This window comes from Phodopus roborovskii, unplaced genomic scaffold, assembly GCF_943737965.1.
Source record: "Phodopus roborovskii unplaced genomic scaffold, PHOROB, whole genome shotgun sequence".
Classification (NCBI taxonomy): domain Eukaryota; kingdom Metazoa; phylum Chordata; class Mammalia; order Rodentia; family Cricetidae; genus Phodopus; species Phodopus roborovskii.
The window spans coordinates 17,777,454-17,792,961 of NW_026125444.1; the positions used below are offsets into that span (position 1 = coordinate 17,777,454).

The window sequence follows — 15,508 nt, forward strand, 5'->3', positions numbered from 1 at the left end:
GGGCAGCAGTGCTAATCAGTACCTGGTGCTTTTCTTATTATACCAGCAGACTTCCCTGCCACAGGGGGTAGGGTAGAGGAAGGACATGCGACAGGTTTTTCCGTACAGGAGGGCCTGAGGACTGGCATTTTGTTGAAATGGGCTTGGTTAGAAGTTAGTCTTGCAAATCCAATGGGCTTTTTCAGCCCAGAGCCAAGGTTTGGAGGATCTGAATTGTTGTGGGTGTGGGTGGATCTTCAGGGAGATGGTGGAAAGTGTCCCTTTTCCCGTGAGCAGGAGGGGACAACAGCCACAGATACTGTATTTGCTGGCCTGGAGAGACTCTCAAGGGCTGGAACCAAGCCTCTGTCACTGGGCAAGAATAGATCTGTTGCTTGTAGAAGCTTCTAAAGTTCAGGGAATTACCTCAAGCCCCTGAGTTACAGAATAAACCACACTGTGAGTATGCTGGGGAGAGAGGTCTAGGTAATATAATGAGCAGCATGTGTGGTCAGGCTTCTTCAGGCTCTATCCTGGCAATCAAACATTTTAACTGCCTCTGTCCTAGCAGCATAAACCCAGCCCAGCCAGAAACACTTGGCATTTTCCCCAATGGCAGGGAGATGTTCCTAGCACATTGTTCACCCTGTCACTCAACAAATCTGTGACTGACACCTGCTGGGTACAGAGAAGAGAGCAAAGTCTCCTGCCCTGAAGAAATGACAGCAGGGGCTTTGGTTCAGTACCACTGTGATCCCTCAACATTTGAGACATATACTGAAAAGGCCCCAATAGATACCTGAAACCTCAGATAGCATTCAACTCTATGCTGTTTCTATGTTGCACATGCATGCCAATGATGCAGGCATAATTCAGACACAGTATGAGATTAACAATTAAAAGGTAGAGTAGTTACAACATACTGTAAAGTTATGCTTATGTCCCCCTTCCCCATTTCCTCCTCTCTCTAGCAAACTGGTAACTCTGTATCTGTCAACATGATAACTAAGAGCTTACATAGTGGCCAGTGCCTTTAACCCAGCCATAGGCAGTAGGACCTCTGTGAACTTGAGGCTAGCCTAGTCTACATAGTAGACTTCAGGCCAGCCATGGCTACATAGTGAGACCTTGTGTCAATAAACTAAAAATGAAAACAGCATGATGAACAAGTTGTCTACTAAGACAGGTAGTAGACCTGTGGGGTGGATACACTGAGCAAAAACATGAAAAACATGGATAATTTCTACTATGCAGGGAAAAAGGGAGAAGAGTCCCATTGAAATATTATTTCTGAAATTTTCCATTTAATGATTTTTGATTGTGGTTGGCCATGGGTTACTATGAAAAGTAAAATTATAGATGGGGGAAAGCACCTTAATCAACTACCCAGGATCTTATCTGTGTCTTGGTCAGGCTGGGTGTTGTTGAACAGTTTCTTCTGAGATTGAAACATTGTGTTCTACTGGGAAGCTGTTTAAGCAAGGAGGTAATCAACTAAAAAATAGCTTCAGGAAGTCCCTGAAACTAACTAGATTCTTTGGGCGCAGCCCTCCCAGAGTAAGCAAAGAAAAAAAAAAAAAAAAAAAAAAAGAAGATTCTCAGTCCAATCGAGGACTCTGAGACCCTAGCAGCTGTCTGGAAGGAGTAGAGCCCAACAAACCTGCCTGGAGGAGGTTCAGATAAACCTTAGGCACACAGAAAAGACCATCGCCAACCTGTTGAGCTAACTGCAGGCTGTGCAGTGTGCTCCAGGCTCCCAGCTTTTGCGAAGTGTCACCCATGCTGGAGTGGAGTGAGCTTTGGCGATACAGCTGTCTTTGAGTCATTTCTGCTCCTGGGAGTAACCCCTCACCTGTCCTCCTGTAAGCAAAAATCCATGAGACTCATTGGTTCACCAAACTGGACTTCAGTGGAAGCCATGCGGTGGTCTGTCCTAGGCTCCCTATCTGAGGTAAGGAGACGTGTACATTGCCATCTCCCCAGAAAAAGCTTTGCCACACAATATTGGGTCATCTCAAGTTATGTCACTCCAGCAACTGGGGGCAGATGGTAGAATGAGCAGAAACCCAGGATCTACCCCAGAAGTGGCTAATTCCTCTGTTTGGAGATGAAGGACTTTTTGAAAGACTTTTTCTGTGTTGAGCAAAAATTAAGAATCTTACCAGAAGTAGGGAGTCAGGGGCTACCCAGGAAAGGCAGGAGTGTGCCCCCCATTTATGTGAGAGAAAGCCGTAGGGCTCTGGCTGACCTCTTTCCTGATCTCCTTCTCCCTGTCCTGTACCCCTCCCCCTCCTTGCAGGGCTATAGATCCTGGTGGCTGAGATGACTAAGGGTGGGCCACCTGGGCCACCCAAGACTGAACACCTGGGCAGCACTGGACATCCAGAGACTTGGGACTTTGGAAGGGTCTGGTGTGACTAAGTCAGGCTTCTGTCCCTCAAGCATACTCTAGCTAGGACCCAGTGTGGGGACAGCAGGTGTTGACTAGACTGGAGTTAGCCTGATGAAGTCCTCAGGCCCCTCTCAGGAAGGTTCTAAAATGGCCCAGGAAGGAAGGCAAGAAATTCTTACTATGCATGTATGTGATAGTCTGTGTGTACACACGTTTACATAATCTGTATGCAAATGTGTGTGCCTCACTCCCTGTCTCTCACACACACGGGGGAGGGCATATGAGCATGAGCAAATGACCCACGTTTTGGGTCCCTCATTTGGAAAGTGGAAATTAAGAAACAGCCCACACCTTTGACGATTACCACGTGGGCTGAAGGTAATACATACAGAGCTCTGAGCACAGTGGTGTCTGTCACCTGTTCTAAGCCCCAAAGAGTACCGTGTATTTTAATCTGCATGTGTACACCTGGAGATGCTCTGGGAATCTCTATTTGTGCTGCCTGTGTTTATGTTTATGGAGAATAATAATAGCAGCCATGAACTGGAGTGTTTGTGTGCCAGACACTTGGTACATATGGAGCTGTGTGCGTGCGTGTGAGAGCACTTACGTGTTCTGATGCACGCACATGAGTGTATGCATTTTCCTTTGGAAGAAAACTGAAAAAACAAAAGGCCATGAGGATCAAATATGCTGGGCATTGCCTTTTCTCTCTCTCCTATTTTCTGAGGTTGCAACTGGGAAATGCTGTAGACATCATTAACCCAGGTGCCCCCAGCAGCTCTGAGCCTCTAGGGAAGTTGCCATGTTCTGGAGATCTGCTCTCTCTAGACGACCTGCATCTGTATGGGGCTCACAGGGCACAGTAGGAACTCGGTGTGTCCCCTAAGCTGGGCAGCTTGGACCACATGCTCCCATCCCCCTCACCTCCCTCAGTCTGCCCCATTTAACATTCATACAGCTCTCTATACTCAGCAGGCAGTTTGTCTGTGCAAAGTTCAGGACACCACAGGACCCAGAATGCAAGGGACAGGAGAGGTTATAGGCGCCTGAAGGCCAGGAGGTTCAAAGTGTCTCAATCAAGGCTGGCATGCCACTCCCTCTGGTCCATTACTTTTCCACAACCTTTCGGGTGTTTGACCCTCAGCTTCCTCTCCTTGTAAGGCAGAGGAGACCTCTGCATGGAGTTGTCCCCGCCTCGGAGCATGTCCGTGTCCTGAGTGTTGGGAGATTGTGCTAGAGAGTTGTGCTATTTGAACAAACTACATGAGGAGTTGGCAGGAGCACTGTGCCTGTTTCCAGGGCTCTGGCTGGCTTCGTGGCCTCCTTTCCTCTTCGACCAGCCCTGCAGTGGGCCGGTGCCCTTTGCAGCCCACTCATGCTCATGACCGCCAGCCTGAGAGGAGGTGGCGGGCTCTATTATTAGCAGCACTTGACATTTTCCTGGAGTCTTGGTCTAAAGTAGGCCATGCATCCCCACAGCGGCTCCCACAGTGGCTGCCTACAACCAGTCCCTCTGCCCCGCCTACCGTCCCCAGGAGCTAAAGCCACTGGCCTCCGGCCTGTCCCCAAATACTGGTCTGGAATGGATCCCGCCTGCCTCCTGAGGCCAGAGGCGTGCCCACACACCACGCAGGACTTGTTTTTCGGGTTCCCACTCTCTCCCTGGTCTTCTCTGACACCTTTGTCCCTTGTGCCCACCTTGCCAAGTGGACCCAGTTCCTCTCCCCAGCCCAGGTTACTTAGGAATCTAGGAAGAACAAACGATCCCTTCTGCACACTCTGCCTGCCTGCCAGGATGCCAGGATGCCAGGGTGCCAGGATGCCCATCACAGCTGGTCCCAGGGCCAGCACAGGGCTGGGAGTAAATTAGCTCCATGGCTGTGGTTTGCTTAACTTTTCAGTATGGGGTGTGCTGAAGGAACTGGACTTGAATTCTGAGCTCGAGTCTTGGGAGCTGTGAGCCCAGGGAAAAGCCACTGTCCAATCCGGGTTTCCAAGTCTCCTCTGTCAACAGAGTCCAGAAGACACTGCCCAGCTCTGTTTCTCTAACTCTGGGAGTGGGGTTTGTCTAGATTGAGGAGGCTACATGGCATCCTGGCTGAGATCCACATTACCCTGGGATCTACCTGACACCCTCTCTCGGCTCTCCCAAAGAGAGGCTCCTGGCAAAATTCAGGGCTGAGTCGTCCTGAAGGGTGGGGCTCCAGGGGACCCCTCCTACTGTCTCAATGACAGTAGTTCACACCTCTTACTGTCTGAGAGACTTAAAAATCCTGTCACTAGGGTTGTTAAAGTGAAAAGGATCACATGGGCAGAGATGGCCGAGGTTCTGTGAGAGCCCTGGGGCCCCAGAGCTAGTTAGAACCAGGCCTGCGGAGGACAGACAAGCGGGAACCTCTGAAGCTCCTAAAGGGCCCAGCACTGTTCTTGGTGGTTGGTCAGAGCCTCGGCTTCTGTATCCAGCCAGTCACAAGGTTCCACACCTTCCAGAAGTAGATCTCGAAGTGTCTAGAGCCTAGAGTTTAGGAGCACAGGGGCCTCCAGCAGAAGCATAGGTAACCATAGGGCTTGAAGAGCTGTGTTCCTGGATAAGACGGTCCCCATGGGGATCTGTGTCACTTCTGAGTCCTAAAGCCCTGAACTCAGAATCAGACAGAGGAGACAGATACCCACCCTGTCCTGTCCTGGTCCCACTCACGCCGACTGGGTGCTAGCACCAAGTGTCTATGGAAGAGGGGACAATGCCGGCCTGCCCCTTTGTGTCCTACTGTCACCCTCATACCAAGGGCTCATTGGATGCTTGCACTATAGTTGTTGATGATGTGGCAATTGGAGCTGCTGAGGACATGGCAATCCAGGCTGCTTCTGACCCATCACAGAAGAGAATGGACAGCCAGCCTAAACCGGCTTCTTGGAAGGTCATTTAGTCTCCAGGGCACAAAGGGAGGTTTATAGGGGGCTTAGGGGATCAGGTTAGGCTAAGCATGGGGTCCTGGGGGTGTCTTATGACATTGTGACCCTCTCTCTGGTATCAAGGTCATAGAACGTCTCCTTACTCCAGACATTTTCCTACACCCGGGGGCAGCTTCTCCCAGAAAGAGAGGCTATTTTCCCCATGGTCTGAAATTTCACTGTATCTGCAGAGTCCAGTGGGGGGGATCCTGGCTTTACCCCTCCTCTAGTGCCTTCTAGTGGGGGGAGAATTACTTGAGCCAACCCTTTGGGGCTGTTGTGCTTGGCTCCAGGAGCTGTGAGGAAGTAGTTAATATCTCCTGGGCTTGCAGGTTCAGAGCATCACAGAAAGCTGAAAACTAGTCTGGCTGTCCGTAGATGGAGCAGGAGAGGAAGTTATGGGGGTAGGTCAGCGCCTGCATTGCTGAGTGACGCAGTGCGAGCATGTGGGCTTCTCTGAACCCCATTTTTTCCTGCAGGGAAAGTAGGGGTGTTCCCGTGCAGTCTTTGGCAGGGGCTACACTCTCTAAGTCACGGTGTTTACCTACTCAGTAGCAGCTGACACAGGAGGGGAGACTCCAAAGCCAGCCAGCCCTGCGATTCACCACTATGGGATCTTGGGTAAGAAAGTCCCCTTTGAGCAGGGGCAGGTTGCCTGGAAGCAAATGGCGCTTCAGCTTCAGGGCTGCCCTTGCCCTCGGGTGCCCTGCTAAGCCTTGCCCACAAATCTAATTTCATGCTTCTTACATTTTAACACTAAAGAAGGCACCCTCATTCCATCAATTTCAGCTCCCCAAGCCTGGATCTGTTTCCCTGCCAACCTGGGCCTTTGTGTTCTTCTCCTCCCTCTCCTCCCCTTCTTCTACCTTGCTCGCTCTCTCTCTCTCTCTTTCTCTCTCTCTCTCTCTCTGAGACAGGATCTTGTTCCACTGCCCCTATTAGGCTCAGACTTGCGGTGATCCTCCTGCACCAAGCTCCCAATTGCTGGGGCTATAGGCAGAAGCCACCACACCTGCTTTCTGTCTTCTCTGTTGTACAGAGAAGAAATGTATAGCTTTTCATTGCTATAGAGCAGTGTAAGTCCATACATCCTTAAGCCATCATTAGCTGCTCTCAAGCATCTAGGTGAAGAGAAGGGAGCCCTGATGAGTGAAAGAGAGCAGAGCCAAGGCTGGAAGGCAACATGAGAAGGAATAAGCTGGGAGGGAAGGGGCACCTAGTCAGGAATGCTGTGTTCCTTATGGATCCAGTGGGCAGTTGTGGGCAGCCTGGGGACTGCTGATCCTATCACCAGAACTCAACCTTAACTATGGAGCTTATAAATACTGGGCAGGGGCTAGCTGATCCAAGCCAACTCCCAACCCATCAGTGGTACTTTATGCTAACACTTTATCTGTTCTTGTTAAGACACAGCTTTTGTGTAGGTTTAAAGGCAGTGGTGGGCTTCTGTAGGCTTAAGTGCAATACTCAGGTTGGGCTGGGTGAGAAGGAAGAGCCTAAGTCTTCTAGAGCAGCGTCTGAGGAGGTGGTTCAGCATCCTGTAGTTACATCTGCACATAGACAGAGCTCTGGAGCCCTGCGCCAGCCCAACAATATGTCTAGTGCAGATGACCCTCATCACACCATGGCTACTATATAGATGGTGGACTTTTTCGTGGTCCTAGAACCCATTATACCAAGGGTTCGGGGGCTGGATTGGACAGAGTATGAGAGTATGAGAAGGATGTGGGTGGGCAGGGGGCCCGGGGATCTATGGGATAGCAAGCCCAGCGGGGTGGGGCTGACGGAGCTCACTGAGGCCCCAAGTAGCAGGCAGGGTGACTCACAGAGGTGTTCTGACACTGCACACTGGAGCTGTTGAAGCGCAGGGCGGGAACCCTCTGCTCGGTGCCCTGGATGTTCAAGATGCACTCATAACCCCGCTGTCCCGACTGAGGCTGTGGGAGGTTCTTAGCCTTCAGAGTGATGGGCTTGATCACCTCCACCGGAACCAGGATCTTGTCCACTCGCAGCAGCTGGGGGCAGTCCTGAGGACAGAGGGCAAGGCTCAGCTTGGGCATGTGGGAAACCAAAGAGACAGTGACCTCTGCAAACGTTACAGAGATGTGGGGTTTTGCCGTGGCCTGTCCCCCAGAGAACCACGTGCCCACCCTCAGATAGTGCGGAGGGAACCCGGATGCGCAATGTCAAGTTTTAGTGTCAGCATCCTGAGGACACGCCTCCTGGAGCGTATCCTTGGTTAATTGTAATACCAATTTATACCCCAGATCTCTAGCAGGCCCGTGGTCCCCTCCCAGTTCCTTTCCTTCCTTGGCAGAGACTGACCCTTCTGCTTGGGCATCCTGCTCCTCTGGGGACTGATGGCATCTTTGCCTGCCAAGTTCCAGGCAGCCAGGAGTTAGGACAGATGGACCATATGGGAAGCTACACACGGAGGCAACAGCATGGGCCTCAGCTCTGCCCATAGAACTCAAATCTGGAACACAGCTGGGGAAACTGCGAAGGCTTCTAGTATGTGGGCTGAGTGTGGCAGCTGGCAGTATTCTGGAATAGTATTCCATGGACTCTTCAGCCCAGAAGCTTCTGACTAAGCTCTGAGGATGGCTGTCACTGAGGAAATGCCCCTCAGAGCAGATACACGGTACTGCTGCTCATCCTTGCCTGCAATAGGAGTGTTAACCATGCAACCACAGAGGGTCTTTGCTGGGGGAGAAATGGGTCACTGGTCCCCTTTTGTAACAACCAGCACTAACTTGAAAGGCCAGAATGGGCTTGGAGAATGGAGTCAGAAGTAGATGGGATGAGTCTTCCTGGCTTTATGCCAAGAACATCCCACCCTCCCCAGGTTCTGCTCTCTCTCTGGGCATTGTCAAACCAGATGACCTCTGAGCAAGCCGCCTATTATAGAAAGCATGACACCCATGTCCTTCCACGTCCTTCAGCGTCTCAGCTGAAGCTGCTGGTCCTCTCCCCAGCGCTGGTCTTTATGGAGTGATATTGATTAAGGAAACCATGAGGGAAGCATACTAGATGGATCTCATAGGTCACTGGAGGCTCTCTCTCAAAGCAAATGAGCCGCTGGTCCCCTGTGTTACCAAGGGCTGCACTAGCATAACACTGAGCTTCCGACCTTCCCTAGCACACCCCTACACTGAGCTTCTACATCCCTTTGTCCACTAGGTAGGACTTGGATATCTTGTTCATTTGAGAGCAGCTCAAAGGGGAGCAGCACAAGCAGTAATCCCATCCCTTAGGGAACCCGCAATTTGTTGAAAATAGGAGCTTAAAGAGATTCTTGTAGGCCACATTCACTGTAGCATCAGTCACAATTACTGAGAGGCAGAGATGCCCTAAGTGTCACACATGAATGAAAGGATTAAAACAAAAAAAGTCATGCCCACACAATGGAAAAGTATACAGCCTTCAATAGGGTGAAGATTCTGACCCACATAATATGGCCATTACCCTAAGTGAAATAAGCTATCCCCACAGTGACAAACTGTGCATGATTCCATGTGCACAGGGCAGCTAGAGTAAGATATTCCAAGACAGAGGAGAGAATGGTGATAGACAAGTAAGGGGAAATGGAATGTTGCTCCATGGGAAGAGCGTCAGCTGGAGACTGTGGAGATGGGTATACACAGTGTATATGCACTTAACTGCACTCTCAAAACATGTTAGTATAGTGTTGTTTTCATTTATGTATTTCACTAGGATGGAAAACAACCAACCCAAAACACAGAGGGTGGCAACTTTGATCTTCCTCTTCCAGGTGGTCTCAAGGTTTTGAAGGCTCAATTCCTGTGTTCTCCCACATCTATCTACCTGACCCCCCCATGCTCCCATGACATGTGAACGTGCCATACACAGGCAAGGGGAATGGTTCTGTGGAGAGGTTGATGCTTGGACTGAATAGGGAGCTGTGTGGGGCTGGAGGACCATTCAGCAGTTCCGTGAAGAATGCATTGGCAGTCATGAGCTAGTCCTTGGGCACTGTTGACCCACCTCTGCCTGAGGCTGGGACTGCCCTCTCTCTAGGGAGCTAGGCCTGTGACTACACTTGGTAAGAGGGCAGGGGCGCCGGTACCTCTCACCTCCACATTCCCGGCATACGTGCCATCAATGATCGAGCCCAGGGGACCTGGAATTCCAGACTCCCCTGAACAACCTGACTGACCACCCCTCCTGAAGGAGAAACTGAGTCAGGGAGAGGCAAAATAATAATTCATTGTTAGCAGATGGGTAGACAGCTGAAGAAGCCAACTGTCTGCATCCCCATCCTTTGTCCTGTTTGTGGAAGGACACTGTAAGGACCGCCCTCTCTGAATGGAATCCCTTAGTCAGTTGGAGAGGTGAGACCCACCCGAGCTAGGCTGGAGCCCTGCCCGGTCCAGGAGATGTCAAGAACTGAAGTCTTTGTCACTTGTCCCCTCTAAGATTCCCACCAAAGCTTGTTAGGAGGGCTCTAACGAGTCCTGATTAGCAATGGCCCCATAAAGGCCTAGTTTGCATATAAAAAGGTTGGCAGTTCTGAGAGGAAGTTCATTAATAATAATTGGAGAGGCCCAGGGATGGGCTGGACACATCTTCCTCTAAGTAGTGCTGATGTTTGACCTCAGTGCCCCTGCTTAATTGAAATGTAAAATGGCAATTTTCCCCTAGGCAGTAAGGCTTGGAGAGGCTGTCTCCACCACCCTGTCCTTCCTCCCACCCATCATGCCAGACTGACCTGCTGCCTGCTAAGACACCAGGTGCAAAACCGCCTACAGACTCGAACCTCAATGGGAAATGTCAGAGAAGGGGCCACACTCCCCCAGGACTTGAGTCTGAAGCCCTGTTTCCCAGCCCACGGTTCTCAGAAACTCTGACACCCTGGTCAGCGACATTTGGGGTTCCTCAGCTAGAGAGAGATGCTTGGAATTAAGTTATAGAGTCCATGGTTCCTCCTGCTGGTTTCTGAATCAAGAAGCATGCACTTGCCATTGGTCGGTCTAGCTCTGGGGATGAGCGGTCTTCTAAATGTATGTTCTGGAGATTTCATGAGTCATCATGGCTGGCTTGGAGAGAGTAAGCATCCAGCAAGTGGCCCCTCTTCCCTAGCCTCCTTCAGCTCAGGCTGGGTCCTATCCCTCTTCTCTTCCCAGTTTCTATCTCCTGTCTGCAGGACCCATCTAGCCCACTCCCATCTCTGCCTTTCCCAGAATTCTCAGCAGCATATCCCAGCCTTCTAGACTTCATGCCTCTTGTTGGACCTGACTCATCCCAATACTTCAAGTGTCTCAAGCATGGGAGAGGCAAGGAGAGAGGCATGCCCTCTGTCTATGTCTTTCCTACTGGGAATCCTCTCTCTGGGACTGTTCTGTGTTGGTAGACAGGACCCCGGAACCTTGGAAATGGCATGGATTTTATTTGCGTATTTCACTAAAACCAACCAACCAACAAACCAACCTACAACACGAAGGAGTGGCAAAATCTCAGCAGCAGGAGTCCTCTGGCAGGAGGTCCCAGGGCTCTAAAGAGATGGGTCCCTGGGAACCACACCATATCCCCACAGGGAGCCTTAGTGGTTCAATTCCCACGCCCCACTGCATTTATCTGGTCCCCGCCTCCATCGTCAGGAGAAATGACATCCCAAAGTTTCATTGCCTGCTCTAAGCCAGGAGACCTACTAGGCACCCACACAGCCAAACCCTCTCTTCACCCATAAAATGAAGACATGGTGAGGAGTAGGTGGTTTTTATGGTCGTGGATATTAGGACATACTATGAAATACATATTTGGACTTTGTTCCTGGTTCCTGGCACAGAGCTCCTAAAACCCTTGGATTGGGGTGATAGGAACTTTCTGTTGTTTTCAATAAGCCCACTTCAACCGTATTTGAGTTTAAGCCAGTGGAAGAGCTCATCTGAGAGACAATTTCCTAGCCCACCATGGGATGACAGGATCTTCCCAGATGCTGCAGAAGACAGAGGAACTAAAGAGTGAGTTCAGTATCAGTGGCCAGGGAGGCAGTGGATGTGGGGAGAGCCATTCAAGTACAACATTGCAGATCAAATTGAATACATTTCTCCTCCTCTGATCTGACAACTGTTCTCTGGAGTAAGCACGCTGAGTGAACTTCAAGAGTTGTTAATCAGCCACACCTGTGTAAAGGGACTGCCATAGGAACCCCACATACGGAGCTCAGGAGATGTATACTGGTTATAGGCCCTTGCTGCTCTTGCAGAGGACCAGAGCCAGGTTCCTAGAAGCCACACCAGGTAGCTTATAACCATAAGTAACTCCAGCTTTAAAGGATCTGATACCTCCTTCCTGCCTCCTCTGGAATCTGCATGCACGTGAATACACGCACGCGCGCGTGCACACACACACTTTAAAAAAGGAACCTCACGTGGAAAAGTTCCTGGAACTTCCTAGTTGGTGAACAGCTGTAGGGGCCTGAGGATGTGTGCACAGGAAGCAGGAATGAGGGCCCCAGGCTCCTTCCCACAGACCTTGCTCCCCAGTTTTCATTAGCTGCTCATCTGCATGGTTTTTTTTTTTTTTTTTTTTTTTTTTTAGTATCCCTTCTAGTAAACCAGGAAATGTAAATAAATGTTTCCCTGAGAGCTGTGGTCCATTGCAACAAAGTATTAAATGCCAGGAAGGGGTTTAGAGAGCCCAAGTTATAGCCCGCTGGTCAGACCCAAAGGTGACTATGTCTTGTGACTGGCATCCTAAGCGAGGGTGAGCGTGTGGAACTGAGACCTTTAACTCGTGGGATCTGACACTAACTCCAGTAGTTAGTATCAGAATTGAAGCAAATTGTAGGCTTCCTGGCTGGTGTCTGGAGAAGATTAGAGAAGAGCTTAGTAAGGAGAAAGGGACACATGTGGTGTCATGAATGTGACGTATGGAGAAGAATGGTTTGTTTTCCTTTCTGTCCTAGCTCCATTATTAGCCCAGTAGATGATCTGAGATTCATCAATAGAATCCTTTTGGAGTTCAATTTTCCCATCTCCACAATAAGAATAATAATATCTCCTTATAAACAATGGAGAATAAGCACACATGCAAACACAGCATGATCAAATCTATTTCTTTACATGCTAACTTAAAAAGTGAAAAAGAAAAACAGTATCTGCTCAGTTTGTTTACAATGCGGTATTTAAAATATCAATCGACTGAATAAAACAGCAAGGGTGATAGGAGATTTTACAAGGAGATATGGTTATTTTTTAGCAGGGAAGTATTTTATTATTTTAATCATTGGCATTTTTTTTTTTGACCTGGTGTCTCCTAGCATTGGACACACTGGATCTGGTAGGCATTCTGTGCTACTGTTGCAATTCTAGCTGATGTGGTTAACTTGGTACAGAGATTCCATCCCTACCCCCGACACACATACCTTCCCATGCGCTATCTTGTTTTGTAACACAACTCATGCCATCATCCTGATGTTTCAATGAAGATGATTCAAGTCAGCAGTAACCTCAGTACGCACAAACAAGTGAGTCAATATTTTCTCCTGCTCATCTTATTTTCAGCCACAGACGATTATCCAACCCCATACTGATTCCCTCCAAAACATATTGCCCTTCTCTTTTCAAAGCAGGTATTTCTCTGAACCATCATTTGAAAGGGGCCAACTCTTGCAGAATGGAAAACACCTGTATTTGACAAGATTATGTGGAGACTTGAATGCATGCAATAAGAACCAATCTCCCTTGGAGGCTGCTTTACCCTGTGGCTACATTTTACAGTTGTAAGAATAGACAGAAGATATGGAGGGACAGTGGCTTGAGGCACAAACAAATATTAAATAGCTTGAAATTCTGGAGGTGGATCCAGATGACTCCAGGTTCACAGTCGGGATCCTTGCATATTGTGGTCTCGGTTTAAATGCCCACAGATGAAGGAAGACTGCCCAGTGCAGGAGCAAGCCAATGATTGGAAGCCACGGGGCTGCCTTTCCATCCACTTCGCCCCGCTTGCCAGTGGCTCCTTTGGGCAGAGGCTTCATAGCACATTTAAATAATTGAACGGGGACATAAAGAATGCTCCTGGGCTGGGAGACTGCCTGGGGCTGGGGGACAGGCGTGTAGATTTACAGCCCCTGGTGTATTTGCAAGATGAAAGCTCTGTTTCACCCAGTTGTTACTGTGGAATTGGGAGAATGCAAAGCTCTAGGGGACAGCAGGTCTAGAGTGGCTAAGGAAAGCATGATTTGCAGGTCACTTCTTCTCTCCCAATACTACTTCAGTCCCACCCCCATCAATTCCAAACAGGAGCCAGCCCAGGTAGCCCTAACAGCTCCCCAAATTTATACTCGCCTTCTCAGACCCGTTGATGCTCAATACATAGATGTAATGCGCCATATATTTTCTTGCTGTTCCCCAAGTTTATAATGCCATTAGCATGATCTACGATGGGCTGCTTTATGGAGAGAGCGAAGTAATAATACAGAAAGGAAATGCCCATAACCCCCAGGGGGAGGGGCAGGTGAGATTGATGGAAAGTGCCGTTGTCTGGAAAAATGGCAGCCCGGTAATTGAATACCCTGAAAGGGTGATGTGTGCATGGATGGGAAACAAGTGTTTGGGCTGGGTTTGGCCTCGTTTTCTCAAAGGACGGTTAAAGGCATGGTGGAGGTGGGCACCAGGAATGGCTGTCTGATGGGGTTAAATCAGAATCACTAATGGGGATAGCTAATTTCTCTCCAAAGTCGAGCCTGGGGTAAATGCCTTTGGCCTTTATCTCTGTAGGTGGATTTCACTCAGCACCAGGGACAAGCAGCAGTCTAGGATTCTTCCTTTCTGGTTCTGTAGTTCTAGACTGAACTTGACCTTTAGGGTCCTGGACTTCATCATACCTGTCCTAAGCGTGGGACATCTGGGTGGCATCAGAGTGTCAGAGGGTGTTAGGAGAATCTTTCAAGTACACCGTTGAGGAGCAAATAGAATGCACTTCTCTGATAGTACAGCCCTTCTCTGGAGTCAGCACGCTGGTCGAACTTCAAGAGGAAGAGTGTAGCTGGAACCTCCTCTCTGAGATTGTTCCCCTGGGAGCCACCCCCACACACTTAACTTTCCTAGCTTGGCGCCCAGAGAACACAGTTTCAGTAGCAGTTCACTTTCAGTTTTCAACTCTGATGAAAAACAACAGCGCCGTAACTCGCTGAGGACCACCTCTTGCCAATGGATTTGTTTTCTGTAGCCGTTCATCTTAACCATCGTTACCAAGTGCGCTTGCCAGGTGGATCTGTTCAGGTGAGGCTGTAGGGGAGCCAGCAACTCTACAGTGCATTCAAGGACAGAGGCTCCTGCAGCCCTTTAATGGCTGTCCAGCCAAAGGCCATTCCAGGAGATGCAGGAAGCTTTGTGGATCCTGGGAGAGGACTTGAGAGCAAGCGGGGAAACACTGCCACCCCAGGGTGCCATCACCTCATCTGTCCTCTCCTCTCCCTTTGTATCTGCTGCCCAGGCTCTGGCAGCCGATCTAAGGGTCTATGTTGTTATCACAATGCCATCATTAGTTGAAACAAAACCATCTCTTGTAACTGGGATATAGTTACTATAAACGACATATGTTACTGGGCATTCTATTTCTAATCATTGTAATTATGCCTGAATACTTGCTGTTCATAACACAACCACAATGGTCCACCAGTTCTCCATTCCAGACCAGTAACTCCGCCTGAACGTGCTCTTTGTTCAGGGGGAGAAAAGTAATTCAACACCCCTGGTGGTAGCCAGTGAAGCCAGTGTTGAAACTGGGAGAGGCAAGATGAAAGCATTCCTGAGGATACAAGATCGTGCAGTGTAGATGAAAAGCCACCTGGCATCCCCGCTGGCTAAACAAAAGGCCCCTATGCAGATAGCCTCACAGGGTAGATGGGAGTGAGAACCCAAGGACTTCCAGAAGAATCCTTGTGGCCTGACTCCTTCCAGCATTCCATGAGGGTCTTGGCCCCGATGTCTAGAGGAACTTCAGGCTCTACAACTAATTCCAGATTCTGTCTGAAATTCTAAGCCTTGACCGGACATGCACCTTACCAGAGCGTTGGCTGGGTACCAGGCCACCAGGACACTGAGTTCACCCTTGCCCTGTGAGAACAGTTCTTGGCTGTGGATTTCTCTGAGGTGCATTCCAGCTCACGTTTATGGGCAAGCATGCAAACAGAGGTTGTGTGGACCAGTGACA

The 15,508-nt window shown here is 49.5% G+C and overlaps 1 protein-coding gene across 1 annotated transcript in view; it reads right to left on the reverse strand.

The window, feature by feature from the left end:
* Positions 1-15,508, reverse strand: part of Plxna4 (plexin A4) — a 426,662-nt gene that overhangs the window by 64,147 nt on the left and 347,007 nt on the right. Inside the window, exon 10 of the mRNA XM_051175888.1 lies at positions 7,153-7,353. Coding sequence (XP_051031845.1) covers positions 7,153-7,353 — 201 coding nt within the window. The remainder of the gene's footprint in view (positions 1-7,152; positions 7,354-15,508) is intronic.